This window comes from Colossoma macropomum, unplaced genomic scaffold (genome assembly GCF_904425465.1).
Source record: "Colossoma macropomum unplaced genomic scaffold, Colossoma_macropomum, whole genome shotgun sequence".
In the NCBI taxonomy this organism is placed as follows: domain Eukaryota; kingdom Metazoa; phylum Chordata; class Actinopteri; order Characiformes; family Serrasalmidae; genus Colossoma; species Colossoma macropomum.
In genome coordinates this window covers 32,826,804-32,844,879 of record NW_023494807.1, presented here as the reverse complement: position 1 = coordinate 32,844,879, position 18,076 = coordinate 32,826,804, and the positions used below count along the sequence as shown (strand labels likewise).

Below are 18,076 nucleotides of genomic sequence, written 5' to 3'. Positions count from 1 at the left end.
ACAGACACTACTGACACATTTGGTAAAGTTTGGTAGAGTTATGATTGTTTTGGTAGTGACCGAATGGAATGTTTAATCACCAGTTTCAATAAAATAAACATATAGGTATGGTCAAACATAGGGTCACTCAAAGCAAAAGGATTTTCAGCTAAAGGTCCTAGATGTGTTTCAGCTCTAACTTTGAACCAATAGAAAATACACAAATAAAACACCAATAAAAAACTTGGAAATCTCTCTGCATCACATTGCATTGAAAGTTAAGGATGTATATACAGACTAGGCTGATCAGCATTAGAAATATCAGCTCAAATACACGTAGGTCAGGGGTCGGCAACATGCGGCTCTTTTACTGCCCTGTTGTGGCTCCACAGCTGAATCAGATTAGTAGGTAAAAATAAAATAATCCTCCTTTACAGTAAAATAAAGCTCTGCTGATCGTTCAACACAGTTTAACAATAAATGGTCTTAAACTCTGGAGTTAATGTAGAACTGCTGATTCACCCTTTAACCCTGAAGATCAGCGCAGACTGCTGGTCACCATAGCAACACAGACAACAATCTCAACTAGCTAGTAGCTAACGAAGCGGCAAAGAGAGAGATTTAAGATGAACATTGATAATTTGGAGAGGAATGGACTTATTAGTGTTTATAATCACTCCAGCTGGTTTCCTGATACGTTTAATCACTAAAAAGTCGTGAAGCTGAAGTCAGTTTCTCCCATTCAACCTTAAATGATGCAACAGTTACATTCTGGAAAATTCGAACAAGAAGCTGGCGAGTGAGAAGCGACTTCAGCCTTGTAAAAAGTTGAATGTTGAGAGACGTTTTTACAAGAAACTGTTCTACTTTTGAGGAAAAGTTTCCTGCTGGAGATGTGAGAAAAGCAGCTATAGCTGAGCTACATGTGCTAAACATCAGCACATACTGAGATACATTTACAGCCAAGATGGTAAAATAGACATAAAATGTGGGCGCCCAAGATCGTTTGATTTTTGTCGAAAGGACATTTGGGTTGCGCCCCCTGGTAAAGGCATACTTGTCTCTATTTGTAACGCCAACTGGACCTGCAGGTAAACATCTCACTCACCCTCATGGCGTCCAGGGCTGTTCGTAAGTTGTCCTTCTCAGAGGAATCGGGGGTGTGTTTGACCAACTCCTGTACAGAGCAGAAGACCATTAAGCAAATTTCCATTAGAAAGCAAAACCATCAGGTTTTAATCCTAAAGGTTCTAATGGCCCAGATAGCAAGCTGGCTTGATAAGGTGGGCACCCCACTGACTGTTTGCCACTGCTGGTCCCCCCCTCAGACCACCCAGATTACTGTCCTGCACACAAGCTCTAAATAGTTTTTATTTTAGAAAATAAACTAAGACAAATATTACAAACAACTGAGAGATAAAAACAATGACTAGACCTGATATAAAATTATTTTATAGAAAATGTTGTTGTTGATGCTGAACTAGATTAAAATTATTTACTAAACTAATTTACAAAGTATAACTAAAGAAAAGAAGGAGGGAAAAATCAGTAAATTGGACTGTGAGTAGAAAATGAGCGATAAGTGGAATTTTGTCTAAGACTCTGTTGAAATACCGGTGGGCCGCCCAGAAAATGCTGAGCAAAATGCAAGTGGACCACCAGCTTTGTCATCAGCGGGCTGACAGTGGTCCACTATCCTCTTGCTATCAGGGTCCTGGTGGGGTCCATTAGTCTCTAACGGTCTTTTTCATCAGAGGTTGTTCATAAACAAAAGATCAGTCATACTGAAGTGATAGTTTGGCGAAATATCAAATATACCCAGTTTTTACTCCTCTCAACCGAAAAGTAGTCGATCAGCCAAGACTTAGGTGTCTGAATTTTAGCACTGCAGCTACGAGGCTAATGCAGCTAACTGTATCAATTAGCATGGTGCTAACTGCATTGTTAAATCATCGTCATTCATTCCCTTAATTCTTAATTCTGAATAAAATTTTAGAAATAATATCACAAATTTGCCTCATGATGTTATTGCATCGTGATGCCACCCAAACCACCCCCCCCCACACCCAGTCCACAACGACAGCGGGGGACATTTTATGAGAGGATCCTGTTTACAGCCTAACATTACACCAGTTACCCTGATAGCAGGAGGATAGTGGACCACTGTCTGCCCACTAATGGCAAAGCTGACGTTCCACTAGCGTTTTGCTCAGCGTTTTCTGGGCGGCCCACTGGTGGTCAAGCAGAGTACAGACAAAATTCCACTAATCATCACTCAGTTTCCACTCACAGTCCATTTCTTTATTTCTTTATTTATATTTTGTAAATTTGTTTAGTAAAGAATTTTAATATCGCACCGTGTCAGCAACATTTCTATAAAATCATTTTATTTGAGGCTTAGTCATGTTTTCCCTCAGTTATTTGTAATGTGTCTTGTTTATTTTCTAAAATTAAAGTCATTTAAAATCAGTTTGAGGACATTAAAAACTAGTTAGTTCTTGTGTGCAGGACAGTAATCTGGGTGGTCCGAGGGTGGACCAGCATTGGCAAACAGTCAGCGGGGTGCCCACCTTATCAAGCCAGCGGACCAATATGTGCTTGCTCTCTGGGTATTCACGCTAATTAAGTCAATACATTTTAAGTTTTTAATTAAGTTTACACTGAGAGTCAGACACAGACAGTGAACCATAAAGTATTCCCTTTCACAGCAGTGGCTGATGTAGATACTGTTTTTTCAATAATGCTTCTTGTGTCTTCATTATGGTAGCTAGCTAGCTATGTTAGAGTCAAGCTAGCAGGGTTACCTCAGCGCTATTTGGGATTTTCATGTCAGCTCTAGTTTAAATACGGACATTTGTAGCTCTAAACTGGCATCTTAACAATATTCTTTACTTTGTATGTCTCTGTTTTTAAGTAATGCTGCTTAAAAACAGATGCTTTATTTAAAGGCTTAAACTTGAAGTCTGTCTTCTATTATTGGAGCATTAGCCTGTTAGCCAGCTAGCCTTCTGCTACCTGTCCAGCCCTAGAGTGAGATGATGTAGACATGCGGTTAGCACCATGCTAATTTGTGGTCTATAAGCTTCCATTACTTCTTAGTTACATTAGCCTCCAGTGCTAAAACTAAAGACAACAAACACATCTCGGCTGATCAACTGCATTTGGTGTGTTGTGGGGGATAAATTTGATTTTTGGTCAAACTATCGCTTTAAGACACGACTGCTCATTTATCTTTTTCCAAGGCTTTTAAACGGCATAACAAAGGAGCACCACACTGCTGTCAAACCTCAGAGGAGCATCAGCAGAGGGAGGTTTGTGGAAAGACAGATGGGAGCAACGAAGGCCGTCAAAATGGAGTGACAGGAATGACGAGTGAATGACAGGCCAAGTTTCCTCGCAGAGCAATCAGTTCAGAGTAAAAGCTGAAAATGCTGATCAGAAACAGGAATTTTCCGCAATTTCACTGAAATCCTTCAACAGAACTGTCATAAAAACTAACCAGCTCACATTATGAGCTGAAACGTGGGTTAGCTTCTATCTGCTAACACACTTTAGCATCCAAATCCATAATTAGAACCGTCTGTTGTGCCACCCTGTTTAACGTCTATCTATGCAGGTTTAATTCTATCAGTTGTGGGGCAAAATCAAACAAAGCCAAATAGGACAAATCAGATTTATTTAACCAAGATATTGGACAACCAAAGCTTTTTAAACTGGTCTTCTTGGGTCAATAACTTCACAAATTTGTGTGGTTAATGGTTTTATCATATAGTTATGAACTTCCACCGGCTACGCATTTCACTGCAAGGTTTAATGAAGAAGTGTTTCGCTGCTGTCAGAAGAAAACTCAATTTTTGTCATTTTCAGTTTTTGACATAATTTGAAAACGCCTGTAGCCCTTTACATTGGTTGTAAATTTCATGATGAATGGACGAAAAGAAACGACCCAAAATGACTTGGTAATAATTCTGGTTCCATTGACTTACATTAAAAGCAGTGTAGGTTTTTTCCTTCTCCTGTAAAGTTACCATTTTGGGTTTTCTTCCGACAACAGCGATTTGCTTTAAAAAGGTGTTTTTACTGCACTTTCAAAATCAACAGCTGACGCAAACAGGAACCAACTGAACTTACGGTTTTACTTCTAATACTAGTTCATTTCCCACCTGCTCAATACACAGCTAGAATCATTTATAATAACTATGATTAATGATTTAACAGGGTTTTTTTGGTTACTCTTACACATCTAGGCTAATTAGCTACCTTGCTTGCCAGTTAGCTGATATGAAATGATGCACTGCACTGTTCTGCGCACTCACTCAACTCTATTCTAACTCTATTCTACTCTATAGACATTTACACAGACCCATGTATAAATTCAAGCAAAGCTCATTTTTTTCTCTATTGATTGTGAAAATATGAGCAAAAACACTCGTTCTGTGGCCGCTAGCATAACTGCTAATAGCGTTGGCTTCTTTTAGCTTATATCGAGCTCCATATAATAACAATTTTAAAAACAGCCAATAAAACACCCAGCATACCATCCTAGATTACATTCTGGAGCTTTTATTGTTGATGTAATAGTGAGTGTGTTTACATGCACTCAATAATCCAATCATAATCAGATTTCTGCAGTTATCTGATTATTCAAATGGTCGTGTAAACAGCATACTCCGATTTGGAAATCTGATAAAGAGGCTGGATTTTAGCTCAGTAATCAGATTTCTCAGTGCATGTAAACTCTTACTCTGATTTCTTTCTCAGTCTGAGCATGTGTGAAAACAGACAGTGGAACCAGAAATAAGCCTGCAGCCACACGTGAATGAAGGATTTAAATATTCATCTTCTAGATGATGTATTTTCATATTTTTAGGTGAAGTGGAGCAACGTTTGAAAAAAAAGGCGCAGTCTGAAGTTTGAGTTTTACATGATGTTTACGTTGTGTCTTCGTCTGTGAGTTTATTGGCTGGCTGCAAAGCAGAAATCCTCTCTACTGTCTGACTTATTTTTCCCCATTATCTGATTACTCAAGTGCATATAAAGGTGTTGGTTGGATTACTGACAAAATCCGATTTTCTGCAGTTATTGGATTATTAAATGCATGTAAACATATTCAGTGTTCGGTGACTTTATGTTCAGCTGGAAGAGTAAAGAACTCACTGAATTGTCATTAGCTATTGTTTGGCTGCTCGTGTCAATCACAGAGGACCTTCAGTGAGATTAATACTGCTTAGCAGCTCTACCTGCTTTAGAAAGCTGGAAAACAGGAAAAACTCAAAAAACTCAATTAAAATCTCTGACATTTTTGGGTACATTCGACATTACAGCCTCAAACACAGCACGATTTGACAGCTTGTCAATGTTTTGTCGGTTATGTTTGAATTTATTGTAAATTGTGCTGCATCAATGCTGTTTTGATGCAAGTGACCCAACCGTTATGTTTACGAACATTCTGATTTGGCATTGCTTGCATTAAATTTCAGAAAACAGCCAATCAAAACACTGATAACATAACATATAATCATTTTTAGTTATTTCAATCAATTAATCAGGGGCAACAAGATAAAAGACAGGGTGGACTCTTATTTTGCTTATTTGCTGGTAACCAGGTAACCAGACACATGTATAACTGATCACCCTACTCAGTGTGGACGCTCTTCCTCTGGAACTGCGTGGCGGCCAATCAGATCGTTTGTATTCGGCGCTGCAACCAATAGTGTCGCCTACAGTCACACGCTGAGAAAAAGCGTCATAATTACAGTAGTTTACCTTTTACTTAGTTTAGCTAAACTGTGCACGACTTTTGCACTGGAAACATCAAAGTAATACATAAATTAAAAATACAAACTTCACTATAAAACAAGCACATCGTCTTTACCGTGCTCTAAGCACCCCCACTTCAATGCTACAACGCTTTACAGATGTGTGATAAATAGCCAGAGTGATATGATACACAACAAATACCAGCTGCTGATCTCAACTGGTGGAATAATTGAATGTGCTGCATGCAGCTTGTATATTTGTGCATGTGGCCCACTGTGTGCCCTTGTTGATGATGGATTGCAGCAGCAATGCAAAACAGGAGCTAAAGGAGATTGCCTGTCACCAAATAACGTGACATAAGGATGTGTGAGATTTAGGGGTTTGTCCTTGGCAAATAGCCAGTAAACACACCATTTCCAGCCTTTTTCTCACTCATGTCTGTATTTCTGACTGCTAGATCACCATAAATGTCACTGCGGCTCTCCAGCTTGAATTCAGATGGTGGAGACCCACCTTGCGCTTCCACTAACTGGCCACTTTTTAGAAACACCCACCTTGTGCTTCCACTAACTGACCACTTTATTGGAAACACCTACCTTGTGCTTCCACTAACTGGCCACTTTATTAGAAACACCCACTTTGTGCTTTTACTAACTGGCCACTTGATTAGAAACACCCACCTTGCGTCTCCACTAACTGGCCACTTGATTAGAAACATCCACCTTGTGCTTCCACTAACTGGCCACTTTATTAGAAACACCCACTTTGTGCTTTTACTAACTGGCCACTTGATTAGAAACACCCACCTTGCGTCTCCACTAACTGGCCACTTTATTAGAAACATCCACCTTGTGCTTCCACTCACTGGCCACTTTATTAGAAACACCAACCTTGTGCTTCCACTAACTGGCCACTTTATTAGAAACACCCACTTTGTGCTTTTACTAACTGGCCACTTGATTAGAAACACCCACCTTGCGTCTCCACTAACTGGCCACTTGATTAGAAACATCCACCTTGTGCTTCCACTAACTGGCCACTTTATTAGAAACACCCACTTTGTGCTTTTACTAACTGGCCACTTGATTAGAAACACCCACCTTGCGTCTCCACTAACTGGCCACTTTATTAGAAACATCCACCTTGTGCTTCCACTAACTGGACACTTTATTAGAAACACCCATCTTGTGCTTCCACTAACTGGCCACTTTATTGGAAACACCCACCTTGTGCTTCCGCTAACTGGACACTTTATTAGAAACATCCACCTTGTGCTTCCACTCACTGGCCACTTTATTGGAAACACCCACTTTGTGCTTCCACTAACTGGCCACTTTATTATAAACACCCACCTTGCGCTTCCACTAACTGGACACTTTATTAGAAACATCCACCTTGTGCTTTTACTAACTGGCCACTTCATTAGAAACACCCACCTTGTGCTTTTACTAACTGGCCACTTTATTAGAAACACTAAACTTATGCTTCTACTAACTGGCCACTTTATTGGAAACATCCACCTTGTGCTTCCACTAACTGGACACTTTATTAGAAACAAGTACCTTGTACTTCCACTAACTGTCCACATTATTGGAAACACACTACAATATTCCATAATTCTGCGTTTATACACATCTTCAGTACTCCAGGTTGCCAAGTCTTTGAGAACTGAACAAAGCCAGTGAAAATAAAGTTGATGATAATGCCTGTCAGAGTCGGCAACCAAGACAAAGACACTTAAATGGGTGATGCGATGAGACTCTGTGTGTGTATGTGTTTGTGTTTGTGTTTATCTCTTTGTGGGTTCCAAGAAGAGAAAAGCATGAACATTCTGTCCTTCTGGGGAATTTTGGGCATCTGCCCTCCATCATTCCACTCAGCATCTGCCCCAGTGTTAGTCTCTTATAACATCTGTCTGCAGTTACGCTGAACTGCGTGATTAAAGGTGAAGCCACTAACACTGTAACTCTGTATGATTCAGCCTGATAATCTGCTTTTCTTTGAAAGGAATAAATACAAATGATTAAAAGAAGCAACATGAACTGCATGATTAAAGGTAAATGCTATTCCATCCATTATCACCCTGCACCACTGGGTAATTCCTAGATAATTTATCCTAATGATTTGTTTTCTCTTGAACAGAAAAAGTACAGCTGATTACAAATGAAAAATGCTTCCGCAGTAAAACCACAGTTATAGAATATACAGACTTTGTCGCCATCTGGTGGTGACTAGTGGAACGACAGTCCATGCTGTTACCTGCTTCATCACAAGTCCCTTTAATTCGGGAAATAAACCCACCGACAGTGTTTACCACATACTGGAATTAAAAAACATTGTAGAACACTTCATGGGTACTGTTTAAAAGTTAGAGACCCCCATCATTTACTTAATTTCCACTCAAAACAGCCATTCAGTACAAGTCAGTGCATCACTCTTCACCTTTATTCCAGCTTCCATTCTTTTCAGGAGACTCACTTTCAGTTCCTCAAAGAATCTGCAGACACACCTCCAAAGTTCAGTCGTAGAAGCTGGTTGATCATTTTCTGAAGTAATCAAACACATTCAGTGGTGTTGAGGTCTGGACTCTGGGGTGGTCAGTCCATCGTTCAGCTTCTTTGTTTGATGTGTCCGTCTCCTTTTCTCAGTGAGGTTCTTCTTGATCAGCTACACATCCTTTCAGACCCACAGCGCTGAGTCGTCTTCTCACAGTGGAAGGATGGACAGAAACACCTGTGGATGTTTTCAGATCTGAAGCAGCTTGATTTTCTCCTCTCTCTCAGAGATGAAAGCTTTAAGTGCTGTTTATCTGATGGGGGCAGTGTTGGTGTCGACCAGGTCTTCCAGGTGGTTGTTAGAAGCCACATTTTCTCTGTAGCTTTTAATCAGTTTTTTCCAGTTTGGGTGTTATTCTCCTTCTTTATGCAGGCGTATTATCGTATATCTAACCTTCTGTGAAATATCTCACGTACGGTCATTTTGACTGGAAGTTAAATGAATGAAGGGTCTATTTTGCACAGTTCTGTGTATAAATGTGTTCCTACCTGCAGTAACAGAGGGTATTTCAGCACTCGCTGCATAGGAACCACCAGCAGGTCTCTCAGGGTGAACTTTCCGTTATTAGCCCTTTTAGAACATTCCTAGAACACACACAGAACCGCACTCAGAAAGATTCCGACACGAATTAGGTCATTCTCATTAGGCTGAATGAATAACTGACTCTAAATGTAGGTATTGTGATATAAACTGAGTCTGTTCTACAGTTTCTCATTAGGCTGAATGAATAACCGACTCTAAAGGTAGGTATTGTGATATAAACTGAGTCTGTTCTACAGTTTCTCATTAGGCTGAACGAATAACCGACTCTAAATGTAGGTATTGTGATATAAACTGAGTCTGTTCTACAGTTTCTCATTAGGCTGAACGAATAACTGACTCTAAATGTAGGTATTGTGATATAAACTGAGTCTGTTCTACAGTTTCTCATTAGGCTGAATGAATAACTGACTCTAAATGTAGGTATTGTGATATAAACTGAGTCTGTTCTACAGTTTCTCATTAGGTTGAATGAATAACTGACTCTAAATGTAGGTATTGTGATATAAACTGAGTTTGTCAGGTCTGGTTGGGTTTTGTAATTGTACTTTACCTCTAACTTCAGCCGAATATCCTGTTTCTCTTTGCACAGGAAGTCAAGCATAGCGATGGCTGTTTCCACCTGACTGCAGTAGATTCCATAAATCAGTAGCCTAGAGCAAAACACAAAACAGCACAACTCTAAATCATTTTAGAAAATATACACACTGCAAAAAATGGTATATTTTAAAGTAAAATTGTCTTAAATCTAGTCAATACATCTAATATTTCTCCTGTTGAGATTGTTTATCTTATTTCTAGACATTTCTACTTGTTTTAAGTGATTTTATTAAGTAAAAATCTCACTATACTGGCAGATTATTTTGCTTGGTTTAAGAAATGAGCTTAGTTACAAGTAAAAACTGTCTGGAAATAAGCCAAATAATCTTAGAATCAGTGCACAGCCATCTCAAAATGGGAAACTTAGACATATCAACTAAATTTAAGATCATTTCACTTGACAAGATACTATTTTTCGCATTGCATACAATACAAACACTGAAGTAATGGATGTGTAGGCACAAATGACGGCTTATACAATATCACACATACACCGATCAGGCATAACATTCTGACCACCTCCTTGTTTCTACACTCATTGTCCATTTTATCAGCTCCACTTACTATATAGGTGCACTTTGTAGTTCTACAGTTACAGACTGTAGTCCATCTGTTTCTCTGATACTTTGTTAGCCCCCTTTTACCCTGTTCTTCAGTGGTCAGGACCCCCATGGACCCTCACAGAGCAGGTACTATTTGGGTGGTGGATCATTCTCAGCACTGCAGTAACACTGACATGGTGGTGGTGTGTTAGTGTGTGTTGTGCTGGTGCGAGTGGATCAGACACAGCAGTGCTGCTGGAGTTTTTAAACACTGTGTCCACTCACTGTCCACTCTATTAGACACTCCTACCTTGTCGGTCCACCCTGTAGATGTAAAGTCAGAGACGATAGCTCATCTGCTGCTGCACCGTTTGTGTTGGTCATCCTCTAGTCCTTCATCAGTGGTCACTGGACGCTGTTGGCTGGATATTTTTGGTTGCTGGACTATTCTCAGTCCAGCAGTGACACTGAAGTGTTTAAATACTCCAGCAGCACTGCTGTGTCTGATCCACTCAGACCAGCACAACACACACTAACACACCACCACCACGTCAGTGTTACTGCAGTGCTGAATATACAACAGTGGATTCCTAATTGTATTTTATATCATATATGTCTGCATTATACTGCACTTTTGCACTATATTGCACGTTTGTATTTGTTTTTGTCTTATAATTACATTAGAAACGTACTTAAGTTCTACATATACTTGAACAAGGTTTATCTGCATTTATCAGATTATAAACAGGCTTAATATTGCATATTATTCATTTGCAGATGATATCTCTAGGCTCATAGGTTATCCAGGTTTCTAGACTGTCTAAATGCTATCAGAGACTAAACGGTGGAGCGTTTCTTACAGCTCAGTGCTGATAAGATAGAGGTTCTGATTGCTGCTCCAGATCAAGCATTGCAAGTATTGGGCCTCTTTTCTCTGCTGCCCAGTCCAGCCTGCATAACTTAGGGGTCATATCTGATCAGTCCTCGCCATTCGACGCTCATTTTAAGCAGCTGACGAGATCTTGTTTGTACCACTTAAGAAATATTAGTAAACTGAGATCTGTAGCTCCAAATGCAGAGCTAGACATGCTAACACACACCTTCATTTCATCTCTATTGACTGCTGTAGTGCTTTATTCTCTTCATTTACTAACGCTGCTGCAAGACGACTCACTGGCTGAATCTCTTCACTGGCTGTCTGTTGCGTTCAGGATCCACTTTAGCCCTCCTGTTAAATGTTCCCGGGTCAAACTGACCCGATGCATGTTTGGCCATAATATTTAGTGTAATAAATTTTTCACCCATTACAGATCATGGTTTACTCATAATAATTCACTCGTTTTTCATTAAAAACTCATTTTCAAACTGTTTTTTTCTGTATATTGGCAAAAGCTAGACATTCAACACATTTGTTTTATTCATTCTTATTTAGACTTTTCAACATTTTTGACATATTTTCTGTCATTATGTTGATTAATACAAACAAAACATCTCTTTTTGTTCTGGGTCAAACTGACCCTTTCAGTTCAAATCACACTAAATGAGCCGTAAGTGTTATTTTAAAACTGCATTTTTATTTTTCCACAATGTTTAAAATAGAAAACCTGAAGAAGAAAGAAAGAAAATTGTGTGTGTGTGTGTGTGTGTGTGTGTGTGTGTGTGTGTGTGTGTGTGTGTGGACCAAGTCAATGCCACCTTGTGGGGACCAAAACCTGTTCGTACACTCACGTTGTGGGGATCTTTCTTCTAAACTGGTCCCCGCAATGTAAATCACTAATTTGAAGGTTAGGGTTAGGTTTGGGATTAGGGTTAGGGTTAGGGTGAGGGTGAGGCCAGTAGTAGTTCTGGTTAAGGTTTGAGTAAATCCCCAGGAAATGAATGGAAGTCTATGTAATGGCAGGACCTAAACTATGGAACATTTAAGGTCTGCTGATTGTGTGGATTCTTTAAAAAGGCAGCTTTTTAGGTATTGGGGTAATCTGTACGCACCAGGAGCCAGATGTCCATAGGAACGCTCTGAAAGGCAATTCTCAAAACAAACACTTCTCACATTCTCTTAAGATAATCTTAATTATTTTCTTAAGATTTCCTTAAACGATGTGAGACACATTTTTCATTTGTATTCAGTGTTATTTCCATTATTTAATCTGCTGAGGAGCAAAAAGGAGGAAATACATCAAACCAAGTGTTTAAAAAAAATTAGCAAACAAGATCTAGAGCAGGGGTGCACATCTCCGGTCCTGGAGGGCCGGTGTCCAGCACAGTTTGGAGGTTTCCCTACTCAAACACACCCAGTAAACCTGCCAATTAACAGATAAATGCAATCAGGTGTGTCTTGGTAGGTAAATCACCAAACTGTGCCGGACACAGTTGTGCACCCCTGATCTAGAGGTTATGGAGGAAGAAACCAAAACCCTCCCTGGAACACACAATAATTGTGGGGTCACGGCAGAAACCAAGAGATGAGGACGGACAGGAGAAACATAAATCGATGAATTTAGAGGCTCACCTCGTCGACTCTCACAGCCTGACACGAGTGTGAGGTTAAAACATTTAAGAACATAATATTTTCAAGAATAACACCAGTTACAAAATTGTTATTCCTCAAATAACTTCTTACTTTTTTAACTTAACTCGTTTCTTAAGAATAAAGTTAAGAAAAAAACGCACATTTAGGAAGATTTTCTTTCTTAAGACACTTTTGTGAATCCGGCCCCAGCTCTGCATTGTATGTATTTATTGTGTAGTGTGTTTTTATTATGTATTTGTGCTTTATGTACTTTTTATGCTGTGTATGTTTTTGAAAAGCGCTGTTTGAATATGTTTTTCTTACTTACGTATGAAGGTAAGACGTACCTGTCCTTATAGTTGGTGAAGATCTGGTGGAGGTTTGACGCGTTCTTATTCTGGATGGACTCCTTAATGTCAGCCATGAGGCTCTGGTGCGCTTTCACCAGATCCTGCAGAGGGAGACTTCAGATTACATCAACCATAAACACACAGATATGAAATATCTGGGGCAGTGAAGGTTCCACTCACTGGTATGTTGAGGAACACTTTGTCGATCTCAGCTGTGGTCATGAACTTCCTCAGAGGGATCAGGAAGTACTGAGAAAAAGAGGAAAGATCACAGCACAAACGCAGGATTTAAAGTGTTTAGGAATGTGTTTGTATATTTGAATTTAGCCGCTGGTTCTTTTCTTTGAAGTACAAAAAAATACTGTCATTTTCTTCTATGATACTAAATTAATACCTAATAATATAATAATAATAATTTCTTGTATCACTGTTGAGCTTTTTATCCTGTCTGTAAAGCACTTTGAGCTGCCACCAGCCTGAAAAGTGCTATATAAATAAAAATTATTATTATTATTATTATTATTATTATTATTATACTTTAGTTTATCATAAATTAGTTTCTGTGCTGTTGCTTTGTGAATATTTATATGTCCACCCAAGGATCTTCTTGGTGTGTGGAGCAGGTTTTGTCTAAAATACTGATTTGACCGTTCTCTTTTCCGAACTATTGTTAAAAGCCTATAGGCCGTGATCAGACTGACAGCCCAAATCTGATTTCTGGCATTTCCAGATTGTATCCAGGTTGATTTTTGATGGTCTGGAAAGCAAAAAAACTCATCAAATCTGATTATTGCAAGATCCAAACCACATTTGGAGGTGGTTTGAAATGCGACTCCAGTCCGATGTTTACAGATGCGTCGCAGTCTGGACGCTCTGGACGCTCAGATCGGATTTCAAAGTGTCTTTTTTGTCACTCGCAACACGACAAACAGCGACGATCCAGAGTGATGAAGTGCTGGGATTCAAGAAGAGCTCCAGAGATTCATGATTATGGAAAGAGTTCTGAAGAGTTTGGAGGGGAGATGATGCTCCTCCATCTCTCCTGCATCTGCAACTGAAATCTGCATCACCAGCGGATAGTTACTGACGCCTACGTCGTTACCACGGCAACCCAAGTAGATAGACTGGTGATGTCTGGAAACACAAATCTGATCTGATCACTTGTAAATAACAGAGCGGACAGTCGACTCAAAAGATCAGGGGCCGGATTCATGAAAGTTTTCTTAAGAAAAAACTTGCGAAGGTTTTTAAGACAAACACTAAGAAGTTCATAAGAATGCTCTTAAATGCAATTCTCGAAAAAAACACTTATGAAGTTCTCAAATATTCTCTTAAGATAATTATTTCCTTAAGATTTTCTTAAGAAATCTCACTTTTTCTTAAGTTTTCTACTTGGCCCTGTTGCATTTTACCATTTTGAATGTGTATTAACTGTTATTTCTGTTATTTAGTTTAATCCACTCAGAGGAGCAAAATGGAGGAAAAACATCAAAACAAGCGTTTAGCCAACAAGATTTTGAGGTGATGGGGAAGAAACAGCCAACAGGAACAACATCCTCCTTAGAGAATACGATAACTGTGGGATGAGGAGCAGCAGAGGAAGCGTCTGAGATAAATTTAGATGCTGACCTCATCGACCCTTACAGCCTGAGACGAGTGCGAGTCTGACGGAAGGTTAAGAAACATTTAAGAACATTATATTTTCAAGAATAACACTCATTCTAATAAATATTCTTAAGTTAAGAAAAGAAAATAATTCTTAAGAAGTTTTTTGAAGAAGAACAATTTCTCGTAACTTTTTTCTCAGGAATGACCAGGGTATATTTTGGTTTGTCCTTCTGAATTTACATGACCAAATCGTAAGCCAAATTATTCAGTAACTGCATGAAATAAATGTAAATTATTTTATTTATTTAATTATTTTTGTACAAGCTCCCCTCAAATTAACAGAACATGTGTTTTATGATCTACACATATTGCTATATGCTTACAATTTACTGCTGAAAGCCAAAAATCTTAGACGCTCTTTGTATTATTTTATAAAAGTAATGTTTACAGAGCAGATCACTGAAGAGACGCCATCTGTTTATAATTTATAGCCCAGATTTGTGGAAAAATGGGTCGACTTTCAGTAGAAAAGAAAATTGTGAGTTCAGTCTTTTATTATAAGGGTTTAAAATGACATCACCCATCTATTTGACTGGAAAGAAGACAGTTACAGCCTCATACGACCCCCACCTTTAGAATGTAGCTTATGAAATATGAAAGTTATGAAGAATAAGACGAGGTGCGTGTTGGAACCACCGGTGGTCCCAAGGAGTTGAAAAGACACTTTCTTGAATCCGGCCCCAGATTTGAGAAACAAATCTGATTTGTCTGCAGTCTGAACACTGTTCTATTGAAGCTCTTTTGGCCCAAAGGTAGGTTTGAGTGCTGATGAGTGACATCACAAGAAGGTATAAAGTGGGCGTGGCCTTTGGCTTTATTCCCAAGCTAGCACATGTATTTACATGTATGAGATAATTTGCTATAAATAAACCTGCTGAGGCCATTGCACTGTCATTAGCTTGGCTGAGGTTTAGCCCGAGTTTAAACCTGAATGAGTCAATCAGGCTCTTAAACTCAGCTGCTGTGTCCTCAGAAGCTCCAGTTTAAAGCACAGCTGCAGTTTAAACTAAACCCCATTACTGTGTCATTTAAAAATCACACATCTGCCACTAGATGTCGCTGTATCTCAGGTTTAACTGAGGTTTAAGGCCAAATTATTGTAACTGAAGCACATCTGAGGCTCAGACGTTTTAGGCATATAATACTGTGCATAACTAAATGCTATATTGCATAATTAAACACATTAAGGTGCGTAATCAGCTAGAAAGTGTTAATGGCTGCAGTCTTGATTAGGCCTTTTCAAAATGTTTTTGAATGAATGTTTTATTTAAATATATCAGGTGGAATTTCTGAGTTTTTTGTGTGCAGCTTCTGTTGAAATGTTAATATAATATATAGAACGACATCTGAAAGCTTTCATATAACAAAATATGTCCTTGTTATGCAGTGTTTTGTTTTAGTTTGGGCTGATCATGACGTAACCTGACAGCACGTCCGGTTCACTGGAGGTTTAGAGGAGGAACAGTTATACCAGGGGTCGCAACCCAAATGTTAAGAAGAGCCATTCTGTCCTTTCAATAAAAATCAAACCGCCTTGCAAGCCACAACAATTTATGTCAATTTCACCATCTTGGCTGTAAATCTGTCTCAGTATATGTTAATCTACTAGTATGGACTAAAAATATAATATAAATGAAAACGCAGACTTAATTTGCTCTGCTTTAAGCTTTCGCTCAGCTATAGCTGCTTTTCTCGCATCTCCAGCAGGAAACGTTACCTCAAAAGTAGAACAGTTTCTTGTAAAATGTCTCCCAATGTTCGACTTTTTACAAGGCTGAAGTTGCTTCTTATTCACCAGCTTCAGTTCCACCTTAAACGGTGCCTGAGGCGCCAGAATGTAACTGCAGCACTTTTTAAGGTGGAACGGGAAAATTTGAATGAAAAGCTGGCAAATTGACTTTAACCTTGTGACTTTTTAGTGTTTCAGTTTCTCATTGCAGATTAAACGTATCAGGAAACCAACTGGAGTGATTATAAACACAAATAAGTCCATTCATCTCCAAATTATCGATGTTCATCTTAAATCTCTCTCTTTGCTGTTTCGTTAGCTACTAGCTAGGTGAGATTATTGTCTGTGTTGCTATGGTGACCAGCAGTCTGCGCTGATCTTCAGGGTTAAAGGGTGAATTAGCAGTTCTACATTAACTCCAGAGTTTAAGACCATTTACTGTTAAACTGTGTTGAACGATCAGCAGAGCTTTATTTTACTGTAAAGGAGGATTATTTTATTTTTACATACTAATCTAATTCAGCTGTGGAGCCACAACAGGGCAGGAAAAGAGCCGCATGTTGCCGACCCCTGAGTGAGACTCATGCTTGTTTTGACAGAGCAATCTGGTTTAAGTGAATCTGTGTTAAACTGACACTAAACTGCTGCTAAGCTAATGACAGTGCAGCAGCCAGCCAGTCCAGGAGACACTAATATGGTCAGTGTTTGCAAACCAACAAAGAAAACGTGATCATTTGTATTACAGACAGTTTAAAAGTGAGGCTGATGTTCACTGTTTATGAATAAATATGAAATAAAGGTTTAGTCTCACTTTCTCTATGGACTCCAGAGTCTCTGTGTACTTCTCCTCTGTCTGTTTAATCTCGGACAGACAGCAGCTCCGAACGTCCACTTCAGCCTGTTTCTGCTGATACACAAACACAGACGCCGAACGATCATCGCTTATTATTCCAGAGGGTTTTTAATACAGCTCTGATGAATCGTAGAACCATTTGATTTTATTATGATCCTTTAGGAAATGATTCACCGCATTGTGTTTCACCATCACTTGATCATTCAGTTCTGCTGGTGTGATTATATGGCAGTTAAATCGATGTCTAGTCAATGTATTTAAAAAAAAGATTCAGAATCAGAATCACAGCAATGAAAATACATGGATTTTGACCAGGAGTGTACAGTGTTAAAGGAAATCCCGCAGGTTTGAGTGGAACTGTGGGAGTTTAATCAGTGATCAGTGTTTACCGTCTGAGCTGCAGCCTCTGTCCTCATCAAATCCTCATAAATCTCTCCTCCTTCAACATCACCATATACAGGATCATAGATGTCCTCCAGGACCTGCTCACTGTAACACACACACACACACACACACACACAAACATGACTTTTTAACATTAGTGTGTGTTGTGCTTGTCTGAGTGGATCAGACACAGCAGTGCTGCTGGAGTTTTTAAACACCTCAGTGTCACTGCTGGACTGAGAATAGTCCACCAACCAAAAATATCCAGCCAACAGCGTCCTGTGGGCAGCGTCCTGTGGGCAGCGTCCTGTGGGCAGCGTCCTGTGACCACTGATGAAGGACTAGAGGATGACCAACACAAACTGTGCAGCAGCAGATGAGCTATCGTCTCTGACTTTACATCTACAAGGTGGACTGACAAGGTAGGAGTGTCTAATAAAATGTCTGATAAAATGGACAATGAGCATAGAAACAAGGAGGAGGTCAGAATGTTATGCCTGATTGGTATAATAACAGAAGAACCTTTTTTGGTGCTATAGAACCATATGCAACCCATTCTCCATCAACCTGAAAAACCATTTCACCATGCAAAGAACACTTGGAGTG

At 39.3% G+C, this 18,076-nt stretch overlaps 1 protein-coding gene across 1 annotated transcript in view; it reads right to left on the bottom strand.

The window, feature by feature from the left end:
• Window positions 1-18,076, bottom strand: part of vav3b (vav 3 guanine nucleotide exchange factor b) — a 92,594-nt gene that overhangs the window by 38,528 nt on the left and 35,990 nt on the right. The window contains exons 5-11 of the mRNA XM_036556610.1: window positions 17,476-17,575; window positions 17,045-17,137; window positions 13,017-13,085; window positions 12,834-12,937; window positions 9,389-9,488; window positions 8,784-8,879; window positions 1,088-1,156 (exon numbers count right to left, since the gene is read on the bottom strand). Of these exons, the coding sequence (XP_036412503.1) occupies window positions 1,088-1,156; window positions 8,784-8,879; window positions 9,389-9,488; window positions 12,834-12,937; window positions 13,017-13,085; window positions 17,045-17,137; window positions 17,476-17,575 (631 nt within the window). The remainder of the gene's footprint in view (window positions 1-1,087; window positions 1,157-8,783; window positions 8,880-9,388; window positions 9,489-12,833; window positions 12,938-13,016; window positions 13,086-17,044; window positions 17,138-17,475; window positions 17,576-18,076) is intronic.